General features: G+C 42.3%; 1 protein-coding gene across 1 annotated transcript; it reads left to right on the top strand.

Moving 5' to 3' along the window:
* Nucleotides 1–947: 947 nt before the first annotated feature.
* Nucleotides 948–14881, top strand: RBSN (rabenosyn, RAB effector). The gene is made up of 11 exons (XM_031605065.2): nucleotides 948–1306; nucleotides 2420–2563; nucleotides 4231–4331; nucleotides 4950–4995; nucleotides 5106–5267; nucleotides 6121–6362; nucleotides 7088–7158; nucleotides 8990–9076; nucleotides 9478–9580; nucleotides 9982–10056; nucleotides 10919–14881. Exons 1-11 carry the CDS (start codon nucleotides 1144–1146, stop codon nucleotides 12053–12055), a joined length of 2331 nt encoding a protein of 776 aa, XP_031460925.2. The 5' UTR covers nucleotides 948–1143; the 3' UTR covers nucleotides 12056–14881.
* Nucleotides 14882–15520: the final 639 nt, after the last annotated feature.

The raw sequence follows: 15520 nt of genomic DNA on the forward strand, positions 1-15520 counted from the left end.
AGGCTGAACGAGCCCAGCTCCCTCAGCCTGCCTTCATAGGGGAGCTGCTCCAGTCCCCAGGTCATATATCAGTTCCGTCGCAAAGCTTTGATTTCCCATTACGGTTTTGCAGGACGGTGGAATCACAAATACAAAATGGGTCAGGTGCACCGGTGACGCGACAAGACGCCGAAGGCGATCGTGTAACAGCCCGCAGCTGCGCCCGCGGAGAGTCGGGCTGCTCTCGGGAGCGAGGCGCTCTCGAAGGCGCGGCCAGGCGCCGGCACGGCTGCCGGGGGAGCGGCGGGACCTCCGCCCTGCGGGCGCCCCGGGAGCGCGGAGCCACGGCCCCGAGGGACGCGGGCTGCACTCGGTGATCTCAGAGAACTTTTCCAACCCGGCCGATTCTCCGGTTCTAATTGACGGCCGGCCCGCGGGAATCCGCGCCGCGCTTCGGCGGCAGGCCGTAACGACGGGCGGCTCCGCGGCCGCTTCGGAAGCCGTCGCGGTCCGTCGGCCCGCCCGGCCGGGGCTCCGCCCCGCGTACGACCGCCTCGCGGGCCGTGACGCCGGGCCCACTTCGCGCGTCGGTAGCACCGCCCGCCGCGGGACCGAGCCCGAGCCCCGCCTCCCCGCCCAGCCCCTCCCGCCCGATCGCACCTCGGCGCTCGCCCCTCCCCCCGCCGGGCTGTCCTGCGCCGGGGTGCTGGGGATCCGCCGAGCGAGCGCGAACGGCGGAGGTGGGGCCGCGCAGCTCCTGCCTGGAGCCGAGCGGAGCCGAGGGGCCGAGCCGGGGGCGCGGGGCCGAGCCTCGGGGCTGGAGACGGGGCGGGGCGGGAGCTCCTCAGCGCGAGTGGAGCCCCGCCCCATCCTCCGCGCGGCGCCGGGCCTGGTCCGGCTCCCGAGCTCCGGCAAAGCGAGGAGCGCCGCCCGCCCAGCGCCGCTTCGCTCGGCTCAGCCCCCGCCCCGCCCCCGTCTTCTCCCGTCCTTCCTGCGGGGCGGGGCTGTGCGTTCGCCCCTCGCGTAGGCTCCGCGGCCTCGGGAGGGCAGGAGGGCCGCGCAGAGGAGAGCCAGCCCGCCCCGCCCCGCCCCGCCCCGCCTCGCTCCGCAGCGCCGTGTTTCCGAGCGTTGCTGGCGATGCCGCAGCGCTGAGCTCGCAGCGCCATGGCGTCCGGCTGCGCGCCGCCGTTCGGGGACGCGGCGGAGATGCGGGAGGGCTTCTTGTGCCCGCTGTGCCTGAAGGACCTGCAGGCGTTCCAGCAGCTGCGGGCGCACTACGAGGAGGAGCACTCGGGCGAGGACAGAGACGTCAGAGGCCAGCTCCGAAGTAAGGGCCGCGGCGGTTTCTCGCCGTTCTCCCGTCCGTCGCGTCCGACCCCGCACAGCAGAAGCTGCCGCGCTGCGGGCGCTGCGGGCTCCTGCCGGCGTTCCGGGCTCCTGCGGGCGCTGGAGCGCTGACGGAAGCGCGGGACGAGCGAGGCGCGGCGCCCCGCTTCTGCGTGCGGGACGCGGGCCGGGCGCAGCGCGTTCCTTCGCTCCTGGCGCGGCCGTTTCCTGTCCTGCGGGCCTCCGTGCCGCTCGGCTGTGGCGCTTCGTGCTGTGGGTCGCTGTTGGCTTTTGTGTGTTTTTTGGGCACGTTTTTTACGTGAGAACTCGCAGTTCGTGCTGTAATGCAGATGAGTTTCCAGGCTTCGGTCCGAGGCCTTAAAGAATGGGGGAAACCTCCGCTTCCTGCCGGGTACCAGCCTGGGACTTTGCCGCTGTGCTGTCATTGCTGTACTTAACGTCAGATTTGTAGCATTACACCTGCAACCCAGTTTTCAGCAGGTGTATAAGGGAATTAATTCTAGAAGATACTGAATGTGTTTACCAAAAGAAGAGGTGTCCTTACCTTCTGCTAACATAAAAACGCTAGAGTTTGAAGTTTTCCTATTGGCCCAGGAAACTGCCCTCCTCTCACTAGTTTTTGTACAAGATAATGTGGTGATCTTTCAGTTTGTGTGAAATTGCTTGGGTGCACGAGCACACCGATGTTCTTAGCTTGCGCTTCTGTGCAGAAGTACAAAGAAAGTGTTGAACATCCTTGAATCCAAAGAAAATCATTAGGAATTGAGAGTGCACATAGAATGTCCCAGTGCTCTATGAAATAGGGTCCCACAGTTTAATACGGTTCACTCTTTTATAGTGATGCCCCTGAATGGAATGCCTAAAATTACCTGTTTGTCACTAGGACCGCAGCACTACTTTAACAGATGACAGAAAGCATTTCCTGCCATTGGTGACGCTGAACAATACTTTGGTTCTAAACAGAGCATACTGACGTGTTGTGAAGGCAAAAGATTTGTTCCAGACGATAAGAAGTACACCATCCTGGTTTCACATGACAAATACTGACAGGCAAACTGCCTGCTCTTCTACACGCGCGCTTATCTACTTTCAGGTCTTGTCCAGAAGGCCAAGAGAGCAAAGAAGAAATTACTGAAACGAGAAGGAGATGACAGAACTGATTCTGGATCTCAGGAACGATATGAGTCATTCAGCTATGGTGGCATAGATCCATACATGTGGGAGCCCCAAGAAGTAGGTAGGTGAGCTTGAGAGTGATACATGGTGGAGGTAACTTTTAATAGGGAAAAAGTGAGTATTGCTGAAGCTGTGTGGAATTGTTTGTATTGCGTGTGATGCACTGTAGCGTGGAGTCATGGCTTGCATATCGATTTGTTGTATAGGACGATGAGGAAAGTGTAGGTTAGGGATGGGGAGGGAAGATCTATAGAGCCAGGGTGTAAACTATCCTCAAAAGAAGGATAGATGTTTGTTGTTTCATTGTGTCCGAGCTACTGAGTTCTTTTTGGTACACATTTAGCTCTGTGCATCTAGCTTTACTGAGGGTTCTGCAACCATCATCATCTGGCTTTTTACAAAACAGGTGATAATCCACTACTACTATTTAATGTTGCTACAGCCATGTTAAATCTATGGCTTTTTGGTTACTCTTAAAGTAGATGTTTTGCCAGACATATAAACTAATGCTCATCCCTTAGTTCGAACTCTTCCAGCTATGTCTTTGGATTTGAGGTACAAGTAATCTATCATTAAGTCATTTCACTTTAAAAAATAAGCAGCCAAACTCTGGCTGTAGGTTCAGACATTGCAGAAGTTAGCAAATATGTTAACTGAACCTGTACTCACAAATACTGTTACTGGAAGTTGCCTCTTACTATTATAGAAACTGTGGTTATTTTCAGGGGGGAGGAGGCGGAGGCAACACTGTCTCTGGTGGGTCCTGAAAGTTCTCCTGTGCTGCTGACAGATGAGGAATTTAGTTCTTTGGGACTGCAGAATCCAAGCTTTGCCGATAACTGGCTTGCTTTTTTTTTTTTAACCAGAGTGGAGAAGATGAATCTTGTAGATTTTAACATGATTTGGTGGAGGGATGTAGGGGTTTCTGTAATGTCTCCACTGCAGAGATTGAATCTGGTTACCCAGAGGGGCTCTCCCATTCCTGTGAATTTGGCTACAGAGAGGTTTCTATGTATTTCATTAGAATGAGGAAGTGACATTGTACAGTTAGTGTCAAAGAGAAACATCTGCTTTTGTGTTCTACTAGTCAGAAGAAGAAGAATTTTTGTATTTTGATTGTAACTCTGATTTTTTTAATATCTGGCTTATGAAAAAGATCAAAACCTAAACCCAGATTTATTGAGAATTAATTATATATTTAAATAGATGCTACATTGTTCTTCTGTATTGTGATGAGTTTTCTGTAAATCTGTGCTATGATCAAGGATTTAGTTCAGACCCCTAAAGGTGAAAAGGATGATAGCAATCTGGAAGAAGCTGCTGTTGCATAAGCCTCAGATAATCATTGGACTTGCATCTTGCCTTTGTTCCAGATGTAGTAAGGAAATAACAGGAGCAGGTTTTGACAACAATACTGGCTGGTAACACCTTACCAAATGTAACTGAGGGATAAAGATGAAAAGAAATCTGTTGCAAATGTTTTCTTTAATGCAGTCTTCTTTCCTTTACTGTAGTAGAAATAAAACACTGCTTATTGCTAGCCTGGAGGCTAGCCTGCGTGTTTTATTCAGGCCAGTACCGTGAAAAGTTGGAATTCTAATGTGTCTTTAAAATTTCATTTGAACCTGAAAAAATAAATGGTGAAAAAAAAGGAAGAGCTGCATTTTGAAAGGTGTTTAAATTCATGTAGCACATCCAAGTGACTCTGAGTTCTCCTCTCTCCCTAAGGTGCTATGAGAAGCCATCTTTCCAATTTCAAGAAATACCGAGCAGCCAGGATTGATCACTATGTAGTTGAAGTCAATAAGTTGTTAATCAGGTTAGAAAAGGTAATCTTGCTACTACTTAATATTCCAACCATTTAAATGTTTCTTAAATAAAACATTCTATTTTAGTGCAAAGGTTGCCCAAATAAATATGTAGTAGTGCAATTGTTAAACAGTAGTAAACTGAGCCTTTTCACATGTTACTGTTCTCCCTTTTTATCCTCGTGTAGTGTGTTTGGTTGTACTCTGTACTGTGGGTATGATTTCTGTTTCTGTACAGTACTTTCAAGCACAAGATGCTACTTCATGTACTTTCTTCATCTTTTACTTTGTAGGATTACTCCTTAATGCTTTTGTCAAGCTATTTGTTCTGTAAAATCCCCCACTTGCCAACTTGCATTTTCACTCGGACACAGTAATGTTGGATGATATAAGAATTATGTCAGAATATTCTGACTCTTGTAATTTTGGTAGTAATTGTTTAGCACCACTTGTCTGAATCTTAATGCCAAATTCAGACATCTTCCTATTTATCTTTTCAAAATGATGCAATTTTTTATAACTTGATGGGTGTGTGCAGGGGGTGTTGTGGGGTCTTTGTGCTTCTGTAAGGAGGAAATTTTGTTTGTTTGTTTGTTTTTTTGTTTGTTTGTTTTTAATGTGTTGTTTATCTTCTACTAGCTTACATCCTTTGACAGAGCAAACACCGAGTCAGCTAAAATAAGAGGTTGGTAAGAGCTTACCTCAGACTATATGCTTCATAGTTTCCCAGCTAAGGAATCAATTGAACTAACGTCTTATATTGTGTGTATTGCCTCCTCCTCCACCCGATTATAGCTATAGAGAAGTCTGTTGTGCCTTGGGTCAATGACCAGGACGTTCCATTCTGCCCAGACTGTGGCAATAAGTTCAGCATGCGAAACAGGCGTCACCACTGCCGGCTGTGCGGATCTATAATGTGCAAGAAGTGCATGGAACTTATCAGTCTTCCCTTGGCAAGTAAGTGTGGTGGGTGCTGTTAATCTCTCCTTTCTTTATCTCACCCAGAGTGCTGAATGCATCCTGGTTTTTTTTGCAACAAAACAAGCTTAATATATTCTGCCTATACGTCTGGAAAACTCCTCCTTGAACGTGTCCTTCAATTCCATACAGGCACTTGTATGTAAAACAGAATAAGAACGCTTTCTCTATTCTTTGTCTGTATTCCTTCTTTAGCTTCAGAAATTTTAGATTGTCTTCAACAAAACACTGAAGTATACTAGTACAAACTAATACTGTAAGTAGTGTATTCCAACTATGCAACTGTGAAATTTTTGAGTCATGACTGCCAAGATTGTTGAAATATCCATACCAGTTTTAAGTGTTGAGTCTTGCCAATGACTGTCCAAATGCTGACATCAAGGGAATTAATCCACAAGCTTTAAGAAGCCCTTCCAACTTTGCTTTCCTTATCTAGTGCATTAGAGAGGAGACTATTTTTCTGTGGAAATAAATGATGTTAATTGGGCTTTCCAGAGAGTTCCAGCACAAAATAAGGATAGTATTAACATATTCACTTTTCCATGTGCTTTTTTTGTAACTGTAAGATCCAGTGAGAATGCTACTAGCCATAAACAAAGTAAGTGGTTTCCAGTAGTATGTTCTCCCACTGCTTTTAGAGCAAAGCAGGATCATGCAGTGAAGACCCAAATTCGGATTTGTAGTTTTGGTTGTTATGTGTTCCTTGTGTGTCTTTCAGCAGACTGTTTCGAGCTGGTTTTCTAGTATTTTGGTAATACTAGCTTTTGTTAAAGTGCATTATTTGTGTTGGTGAAATCTGTGTCACTTAAAATTACCCATGTGTAATTCTTAGGCAAACTCACCAGTGCCAGTAAAGAGGCCTTGAGTTCTCATACCAGCCCGAACGCCTCACCTAATAGTGTCCATGGCTCTCGCCGAGGCAGCATTAGCAGTATAAGCAGTGTGAGCTCTGTTCTGGATGAGAAGGATGATGACCAAATCCGTTGTTGTCAGCACTGCAAAGATACTCTGCTGAAAAGAGAACAACAGATTGATGAGAAAGAATACACTCCAGAGATTGTGAAACTCTATGAGGTAAATCAAACTCCTTGCTTGTTCTCGCATCCAAGTTCTTTATGGCTTAATATTTTAATAGCAAAGATAAATCTGAAAGTAAGCATTCAGAGGCCATATATTATTTACATCCTGTGGTAGCTTAAAACCTTATTCTAATGTACTTTTTTGTTCTCATTTGGAACTAATGGTTTTGGGATGTCCCTTAAACGTTGTGAATAATGTCACCTGGGACTTGACAGAACAGTTCTTTTAAAATCAGTTATGTGCTTGTGCTGGTGTTAGTGGGCTCTGCTAGAACTAGACAACTTCATATAGTAAGAACTGTTTGTCCCCACACTAGTGACAACCATTAAATTGAACGACAGCATGCAGCTGGAATTCTAGCAGGCACTGATATTCATTGGGTATCTTCCTGATAGTCTGCAAGCCCCTCTCCCAGACCCAAGTTTAATATTAATGGGGATTTCTGTTGGTGCTTTTCTGTGAAGACAGTAAGACTAGAAGTTGCCCATCAAAACATCACATTTCACCTTGCAGGGGTACAGAGATTCTTTCTCTGTTCTTGTCAATGCCATCTGTGTTCTCAGCATAACTGGGGGACCTTGTGATCCTGAGAAGTTAGATGGCTTTCACAGTTATTAGCTTTGAATGTGCATAGGCACGTTGAAAGGTTTGTGTCAGTGAGTGCTTCTCAAGTTGGTGTTCTAATATGAGTTCTGCTTTTATGTGCATTCTCAAATAAGAAACTCCGACTCTGCATGGAGAAGGTTGACCAGAAGGCACCAGAATACGTAAGGATGGCAGAATCTCTGAAGTAAGCCCCACTTACTGATTTTATTTATGAACGTATGTATATTTCTTCCCCGCAAAGCAGGCAAGGAATTGGTGTAGTAAGGCTATAGGTGTGGGTAGGTCATGAAAAAGTGCTAGGTTTTTCTGTTGTTTGAATCTAGACAAATAACTATCCAAAGCTCAAGTTAATTCACAAACTAGATTACTAAAACAAGTCTTAAATCTGATGAGTGTCATCCCTGGGATAACTTAACTTATGACTTAGTATTGACCATGGTGTTTTGGTTAAGCACCATGATTTGGGTGCCTGAATTAATATTTTCTTGCCACGAATCTGTATTATAACAGTGCTAGGATTATACTTTTATTTGTAGAATTAGAGAAATTTTACCAGAATTAGAGTTTTACCAGTCATAGCTAGCTTTTGATTTCAGTGTGCTCAGAATTTTATTACTGTATTACTTAATGTAATTAAGTAATAGATAATGTAATTATATATAAGCCTATATATATATAAGTAGGTGTTGCAATGACCTGCTAAAAGACTTGTCATATGGGGTAAATGATGTAAGCCTGCAACGTGTGTTTAATATATGAAATGCCATGGAGTAGAGAAGACATGAAGTAAAAACAGTGCATTACTTGGCTATTAAAAAAAAAAGTTACATCTGGGATTTGTGGTGTTGCTGAAATTGATATATTTCAAGGAATTTCCAAAGGCATAGAAGGAAGCTGTACAGCACATGAATACGAGAAATTGCCCCAAAGGAGATGTAAATTAGGCTACTATGAATTTTTATTTGTATTTTTACTATTTTAAATACGTTTTTCATAACATCTTGAAAACTTCAAAGAGTAAGTAGTGTGCACAAAGGCATATATTGGTGGATACAATGCTGGCTCACGTTCATTCCTCCCCATCTAACAATGTTTGATCTCCTCATAAAGAGCACTAGGATCCCATCTCAAAAAGACTGCATCAACGTTTCTTTGCAGCTTTACAATAAATGCAAGTGGTTTTATTTTCCCTACTTCCTGAATTTTTCTGTTGAAATAATAGAGAGGTTCCTTCCTTTCAGTTGATCCAACTGCAGAAATAACTGTGTCTTTGTTTTGACTCTTATAGAGGCACATAATCAAATACTAAGATGTGGTTGGTCCCTTGTAACTGGGCTGGCCTATAGAGGATCTTACAAGTTCTGTAGCTTTGAAGATAGAGTTATGAAATGACATCAGGAGTGCTACTGCTGACTTGTATGGAGTCCTGGAAGGCTGCTTTTGAGAGCATGATGGTGCTTTTGTATGTTTCAGGTACAAAAGGAAGGGCAAGCTTAAGAACTGTGAAGAGGCTTCCATATAAAATACTAATTTGTTTTCTTCAATAAATATGAGAATCTAGTGATTGTGTCTCCACGTGGACTCAGTTGCTAGAATCTTAAATATTATGCCCACATGGGCTTGTAGACTTCTGCTTTATGACAAACAGAAGTAGAAAACTTATTTTAATGGTGTAGTTGCTTATTTGATCAGTGAGGATTTTTCTGCACCTGGAAAAAAAAATGCAGAATAGATGCATTTGTTCTGTATGTATATTTTAAGTATTACTTATAGAGTGAGATTCTTCTTATACTAAAATTAATTTTTCCTATGATTGTAAATATTCATGTTTACAGGTTGATATTTTCCACTTCTGTCAGCAAGAAAGGGTTTCTAAATACATTGAGCTTAAAATAAAAGCATTTTAATGGATGATTTATCCTTACATTTGTTGACATCTTCTTGGGATAGCTTTTAGTGTTGTTGTATCATTCACTGGAGGTCTGACTTACAATAAAGTTGTATTTATTTTGTAGTGCTGGGGAGACAACCTACAGTCTTGAACATGCTAATGACTTGAGAGTGGAGATTCAAAAAGTATACGAATTTATAGATGCCCTAAGGTAAAGGATGTGCATGCGCTCTCTCTTGCTATATGCATAAATTGATTTATGTTTCTCCCCTCTTCTAATGCAGCTTGTACTAACTCTCCTTCTTATCCACAACTTTTGGAGCTTCTGCTTATTCATACAGATAATCAACTTGCCTGCTCCATTGTAAAGAGCATGTTGAAAAGTAGATGCTGTTCCTGTGCACCATCAATTTCTAACCATGCACAGAGGAAGCAAGTAGAGGCATAGTTAAAAATAATAATAATAAAAATTATTACTGCTGGTAATATTTAGAATGGCTTACCTAACAGAACATCTAAAAATGTTCATTTGGTATTGTCTTCCTCTTTTTCTGTTGTATTTTCCTTGGCCCTTGTGGTTGAATGGATGAGCTTATGTTTGCTTTGATTCAGTAAGAAGATTCTGAGTCTAGGCTTGCACGAAGAGCCCCAACCTCATCCTAAAACACTACAGCTTCAGAGAATGATAAGATACTCAGCTACTCTTTTTGTTCAGGTAAATAGAGCATATATTATGAGCTGAATTTTATGTAGTGTTCTGTTCTTTGCTGCCCATCTGTGTGACTTAAGACTTCTTTTGACAGAAGGTTTACTTCTGTAGGGATTTACTTCTATAGGTTTTCTGCAGTCACTCTGAATATGGATAGCATAGTCAGAGCAGCATTGGTTCAGGGGCCTAAAAAAATCTGTAAGTCTTGGCTTTGTCTCTGGCAGAGGCCCAGCCTGGCTAGTAGTATAGTTACAGCAGCCACGATGTGTTCCAACTTGGAAAGGTGACTGCAATGGAGGAGTACCTCATATTTGTCTCTGGAGCATTTGTTGGTGTTTCCTTCAAGTACTTTAAAACTAGTCTGAATGCCTGCAAGCATTCACTGTAAATATTTCAATATTTGGCAGGAAAAACTGTTTGGCCTAATGTCCCTGCCAACCAAAGATCAGTATGAAGAACTGAAGAAGAGAAGACTGCATATGGTAAGGCAGGTCAAGATCTGTATTTGTATGAGGGCCTCCTTCAAGGACTTAAACAGACACATAATTATTTACAATTCATAGTTTATCTTGATGTGTTAGTAGCTACCTGTGCATGATCAGCTGTCCTTAAGACTAGAGTTCTCTTCTTTTTTCATTTTCTGTGCAGATCGTTCCATACTTGTTTTCAGGGATTTGTGTAACAGTCAGTGTAGTTCTTCCCAGTACAGAGAGACGTGTCCTGAAAGCTGGACGCTTCTAGAAAGCAGCAGTGGCTTGTTTGTGGGTGCTGTTGTTCTGCCTGTACTGCAGCAGAAAGCTTTAAACTGAGTCATTTGTGCAAGTAGAATTTGAATACTTCTCCAGGTGGTTTAAAAAAATAAATAAAGACATGGATGCAGCTTCAAGAGGATATTCTCGGCTGGAAGGACATCACTAACCGAGAAATAAACCAGCTTGGTGTTGCAGTAGAAATATAAGTAATTGCATTCCAAAAGCTAATGATATAATTGATATTTACAGTGCCCAATTACAGAAGTATCTGCTATAGGTGGATGTGGTATGGTTACTATCCAAATCTGCCTGAGAATCTCTTTGAACAGTTGGATTTTGGTGTCTTTTACTCTATATACAGCACTGTCACTGCTCCTTCTGGACTTCAAGTTGGTATAGGCAGATGTGAATAGATTTCATTAACAAATAATAGGTAATATTACAAAAATGAACATTTTTTGCAGAGTAACTAAAGATTGAATTGATGTTTGTGACAGCAGTATCTAAGGTAGACAGCCTATTTTGTTTGTAAATATGAAAGTTAAAATAGAATTTTTCAAGCTCATGTTCTCTCTGTATATGTTTGTTTTAGGCAGCTCTTGAAACACACAGAAAACAAGATGAGAAGCAGAAAGACTTGACTTACAGATCTGCAAGTGCAGTTAATGGTGATGCAACTCTCCTTAAAAATGTAACAGTCAAGAAATCTGAAGGCTGGCTACCTACATCTAGCATATCTCGACAGAGTGAGGTAGCAGACCCACTTCTTCAGCAGATTGACAACATCACATCCTTTATTAAGCAAGCAAAAGCAGCTAATCGGCTGGATGAAGTCCGTATGTTGCAAGAAAACCTGAGGCAACTTCAGGATGAGTATGATCAACAACAAACTCTAAAAGCTATTGAGCTTTCTAAAAAACAGGCAGAAGAAGAAGAGAAGCAGAGGGAAGAACTTCAGTTCCTTTGTGAAAAAGAGTGGGAAAGAGAACACCACAAATTCACGTCTCAGCATTCAAGGACAGGCTCCTTAGATTTCAGAGAAGGCAAGCAGCATCAGTATGAAGCTGCAAAAGAGAATCAGAACTTGTCAGCACATGGATTGGGTTTAGATATTAATCAAGTGAAAGGGAACCGAAGTTTCGAAACTAATGATGTTCAGCAGTTGCCAGCTAAAAAGTACTTAATCTTTCCAGTCAGACACCACAATACTCCGCAGTGTGACAAAGACCAAAATCAGGCAGCCGGTCTAAACCCCTTTGAAGATGAAGCAGATACCCCTCTGTCAGAGGAAGATCCCACTAACCCATTTGCCAAAGATGTATCTCAACCGATTTCTTTCTTTAACACAGCTCTGCAAAGTGATAAAAAAGAGTATAATCCATTTGAAAATGAGGAGGAAGGTGAACAAACTAGTGGAGCATCTGTCAGTACTTTAAATCCCTTTGAAGAGGATGAAAATCCATTTCAGAAGTCTGGGAGCAATTGGAATTCTGGAAATCCATTTGAAGAAGGATCTTCTACCAATCCCTTTGAAGTGGAGGATGTCAGTGAGATCTTAAGAGAGGAGGCTATAGAGGAGGAACTGCTTCTCCAACAGATAGATAATATAAAAGCCTACATATTTGATGCCAAGCATAGTGGACGAATGGATGAGGTGGAGCTACTGACAGAGAACTTGAAAGAACTGAAGTACACGTTAGCAAAACAAAAGGAAAAATCCAACTGTTGAAGCAGTAATCACCTTGTAATAGTTATCTCAAGTTCACTGTTAAGAGATGGGAAGATGGAGCAGTTATAAACAGCAGTACAGATTACGAGGAATTGGGAGAACGTTGTATTTTATACTTTCATTTATGTATTCCCAATATTACTCAGCCTTTCAGAAAGAAGATAAGAGGAATGCTGCTAGTCTTGAACTAAGACACACTTACATACTAAGAAAACATACTAAGAAAAACTTATAACAAGTTGTTACAACCATCTTAATGCTAATTTGTCTTGACATTTTGGTCAAAAGGGTTAAGCAGTAATAGGAAACTGTCACTTTGAAATGGTGTCAGGGTTGGTTTCTCATCTTTCCTCCTTGTTTCCACTGTGTTGTTACGGCGGCTGAGTTACTGGCTTTTCAAGTGGAGCTTTGACTGAAGAGACAAAAGTGTTTGTAAGATTTCTGCATCTTCTGATAAACAGTGTAAGTTGCAGGCCAGTCTAATTGCCCTAAGAGAGTTACAAGAAAGTGCTGTTGAAAGGCTGCTGTTATTCTTTGAGATGCAGGATATACAAGCTACAGGTCAATTTTGTGCAATAATACATAAAATTGATTTAAAAACTTATTAGAGACTTCACTGATCTTAATATGAATAACTTTTAAAATGTGTTTATAAGAACTCCGAGGTAGAACTGAGGTGCCACCTTGTCGTTACTTTTAGTTTCCCAGTTGCTCTAGGCACAAACTGCAGTTAACAGAGAGCCACACTGGCTTCAGAGCTGTGTGTGTGGGAATGAATATGTAGACGAGTATATTTTCAGAACATCAGGCTAGCATCATTTGAAACTGTAGTATTAAGGGTGACCTTGAAATTCCTAATTATATTCTGAACATGCACATTCCTTTATATTCTCTGGGTTACAGATTAATCATATATTTGTCTTATCTGAGACTTGAATCCTTTTTGCAGCATTTAAAGAACAGAAATCCTGTTTGCAGCAGAGAGCTAAAGTGTCACTGAACTGGAATTCTGTGAAAGCTGGGCTGTGATTGTGCCAAATATAAGTTCCTATTTTATACTTGGTTCTCATCAGAAGTTATAAGAATCAGGCATGCGTGTCTTCAGTAAGCAGGTCCAGATGGGAGTCTTGGTGCGGACCTCTGCCCACGGCAATGACTAGGTGAAGGCCAGCTCCTGTGGCACAGGAGGGCTTCTGAAGATTGGTATTGTAAAATTTAGGATTGTTCAATGTTAAGTTAGCACGTATTTTGCTAAAGACGGTCTGAGGTGCTTTCCCTACCCCCTCACTATCCCCCCCCCCCTTTGAGAGGCAGAGGCCCATCTTCAGACATCAGTGTTTGAAAAGGTGGTTGGGAGGAGTTAGTTAAAAAAAGGTGCATTTAATTAAAGCTGAAGTGGAGGATATTGGGCTGATCATACTCTCTTGCACTAATAGTACTGGACTTACTGAGAAGTACAAAGTTTTGTGGAGTGGTACATCTCTTAACTATGTCTCCAATAAGATATGAATAGCATAGCTGTAACTGGGGCACTACTTAGTATTTCAGAAACACAAATAATTGTGCTACTTAAACAGTAGGAACTCTAGATTTGTTTTCTTTTAAATATGTTGGAGGTATGTACTTCTGTTTAACACAAAACCAACAAATGTACCCTCAGTAACACTAATAACTGATCAGAATAGCTCAGTGCAGCAACTTCAGGACAGTTGTTCTTACTGCAGCCTAAAGCTGAAGTTGAAAGTTGTGCAGAATGGGTCGTCTTACAAACTTCAGTTTTTTCTACCAGTGTGTTTTGTTATTGCCGAGTGACCCACTGAAGTGCTGCTGTGCACAGTGGACCAACTGTCTGTGCAGCAGAATTCTGAAAGGTGGTAAACTAACTAAAATTCTGTGCTGTGGCATTAGATTTACAAAGGCAGTAAAAACTTTTGATAGCTAAAGTTTATCCCAAGAATTGTTCATTTAAAAATAAATAGTACAAGTCAGTTATTCAAGGCAGACTAGTTTGCTAGTCAAGGAGTGCTCCCTGCATTATAACCCAAAGCTCCTTTTGATATTGAGATGAAAAGAATATTTCAGTGGCTTCAGCTCTCGCATTTAAAAAGTGTGTTTTCCTTGTTGTAACTATCCTGCACTATTTGTATGTTCAGCCTAATTACACTAATAAAGTATCATTCTGTACACGTAACAACGTATTTTTATGAGTAGCATACCTCATGGTCATTGACAGCGTTAACTGTGGTAGATCAGCCCTCTCATACTGAAGTTCTCTCCACTGTGAAGACCGTGTGCTGGTATTTGGACTGCTGTGAGGCTCCCAGGGCACAACAAAATGAATACAACTGTAGAACTATTAAGTAACTAGCATTGACGTGTTAAAATTGCATGCAGTACTTTGTATGGAAACTTTAAACAAGGGATGCAGTAACATCTATTTTGTGCTGTATTCATCCCTGATAATTCAAGCATCCCTTAAAAATCAGTGTGAAATACTGCATTCAACCATTAGCTGAGAAATGCTGATAACTATGTCTAGAGTACTTTGCACATATAAGCCTGACTTAAAGGTCTATGCAGTTAAATAATTAAAAGCAATGTAGTACTATTGTGTATTTACATGCTGTTATAGGTATAGTGTAATCACTTAAGGCAGAATCTACTGTGATCTAAAACTGTGTGGGTAGGGGCCAGTAGCATCAGAAGTAGAAGATGTACAACAGTACTGGACTCCAGCACAACATGCTGGCTAGAATAGCTGGAAGCTCTTAAGATTCAGTTCTCCTTTGTATGGGTTTGGGTTTTTATTTCCACATTTTAAAAGTTAATTTTTTTTCTTCTTAAGAATAATGAAGATTGTTTTAAGGCATATATTTGAAATATCAACTTGCCTGTTCTCCTCTGTTGATATTCTTTTCAGTGCTTCTCAAAGCTGTAAATTTTCTTGATAAACCAAACTTTAAGTGACAACCAAATCAGTTAAGCAAGAAAACCCAGCATTTAAGCTTCAGGCATGGGTATGTTATCATTGGTCTTCCTTCAGATAGTACAAGCTGGAAAACAGTAGGAGCAATTAAAACATAGCTTGGGTATGCTGTGCTGCTTTAAGAGAGATTCTTTGCCTAGTCTCTTATCCCAAAGCAAATAGGAACTTAGGGATTACAGCTGGTGAAGCACTGCCAGCAGGCTGAGGGACTTGATCCTGCAACTCCACTCAGCACTGGGGAGCACTACTACCCTATCCCACAGCTGAAGTCCTGTGTCCAGTTCTGGGCTTAGTACAACAGAGCTATGGACATACTGGTGAGAGTCCAAGTGCCATCTAGATAATTAAGAGATGGGAATACCTCTCTTGCAAAAAAATTGCTGAGAGGTGAAACTGCCCAGCCTAGCAAAGAGAAGATTTTTTCCTGCCCCAGCCTTATCAATGTTTATCAATAACTTGAGTACAGGGATGATGGTGCC

The sequence above is a fragment of the Phasianus colchicus genome, chromosome 11, assembly GCF_987193195.1.
Source record: "Phasianus colchicus chromosome 11, bPhaCol1.hap1.1, whole genome shotgun sequence".
Classification (NCBI taxonomy): domain Eukaryota; kingdom Metazoa; phylum Chordata; class Aves; order Galliformes; family Phasianidae; genus Phasianus; species Phasianus colchicus.

Bases quoted from the DNA above. Each gene is read 5' to 3' on its own strand.
- RBSN (XM_031605065.2), top strand. From the start codon at position 1,144: ATGGCGTCCGGCTGCGCGCCGCCGTTCGGGGACGCGGCGGAGATGCGG. The intron at 5,268-6,120 runs GTAAGTGTGGTG...TGTAATTCTTAG, and splicing joins TATCAGTCTTCCCTTGGCAA to GCAAACTCACCAGTGCCAGT. The intron at 7,159-8,989 runs GTAAGCCCCACT...TTTATTTTGTAG, and splicing joins AGGATGGCAGAATCTCTGAA to TGCTGGGGAGACAACCTACA.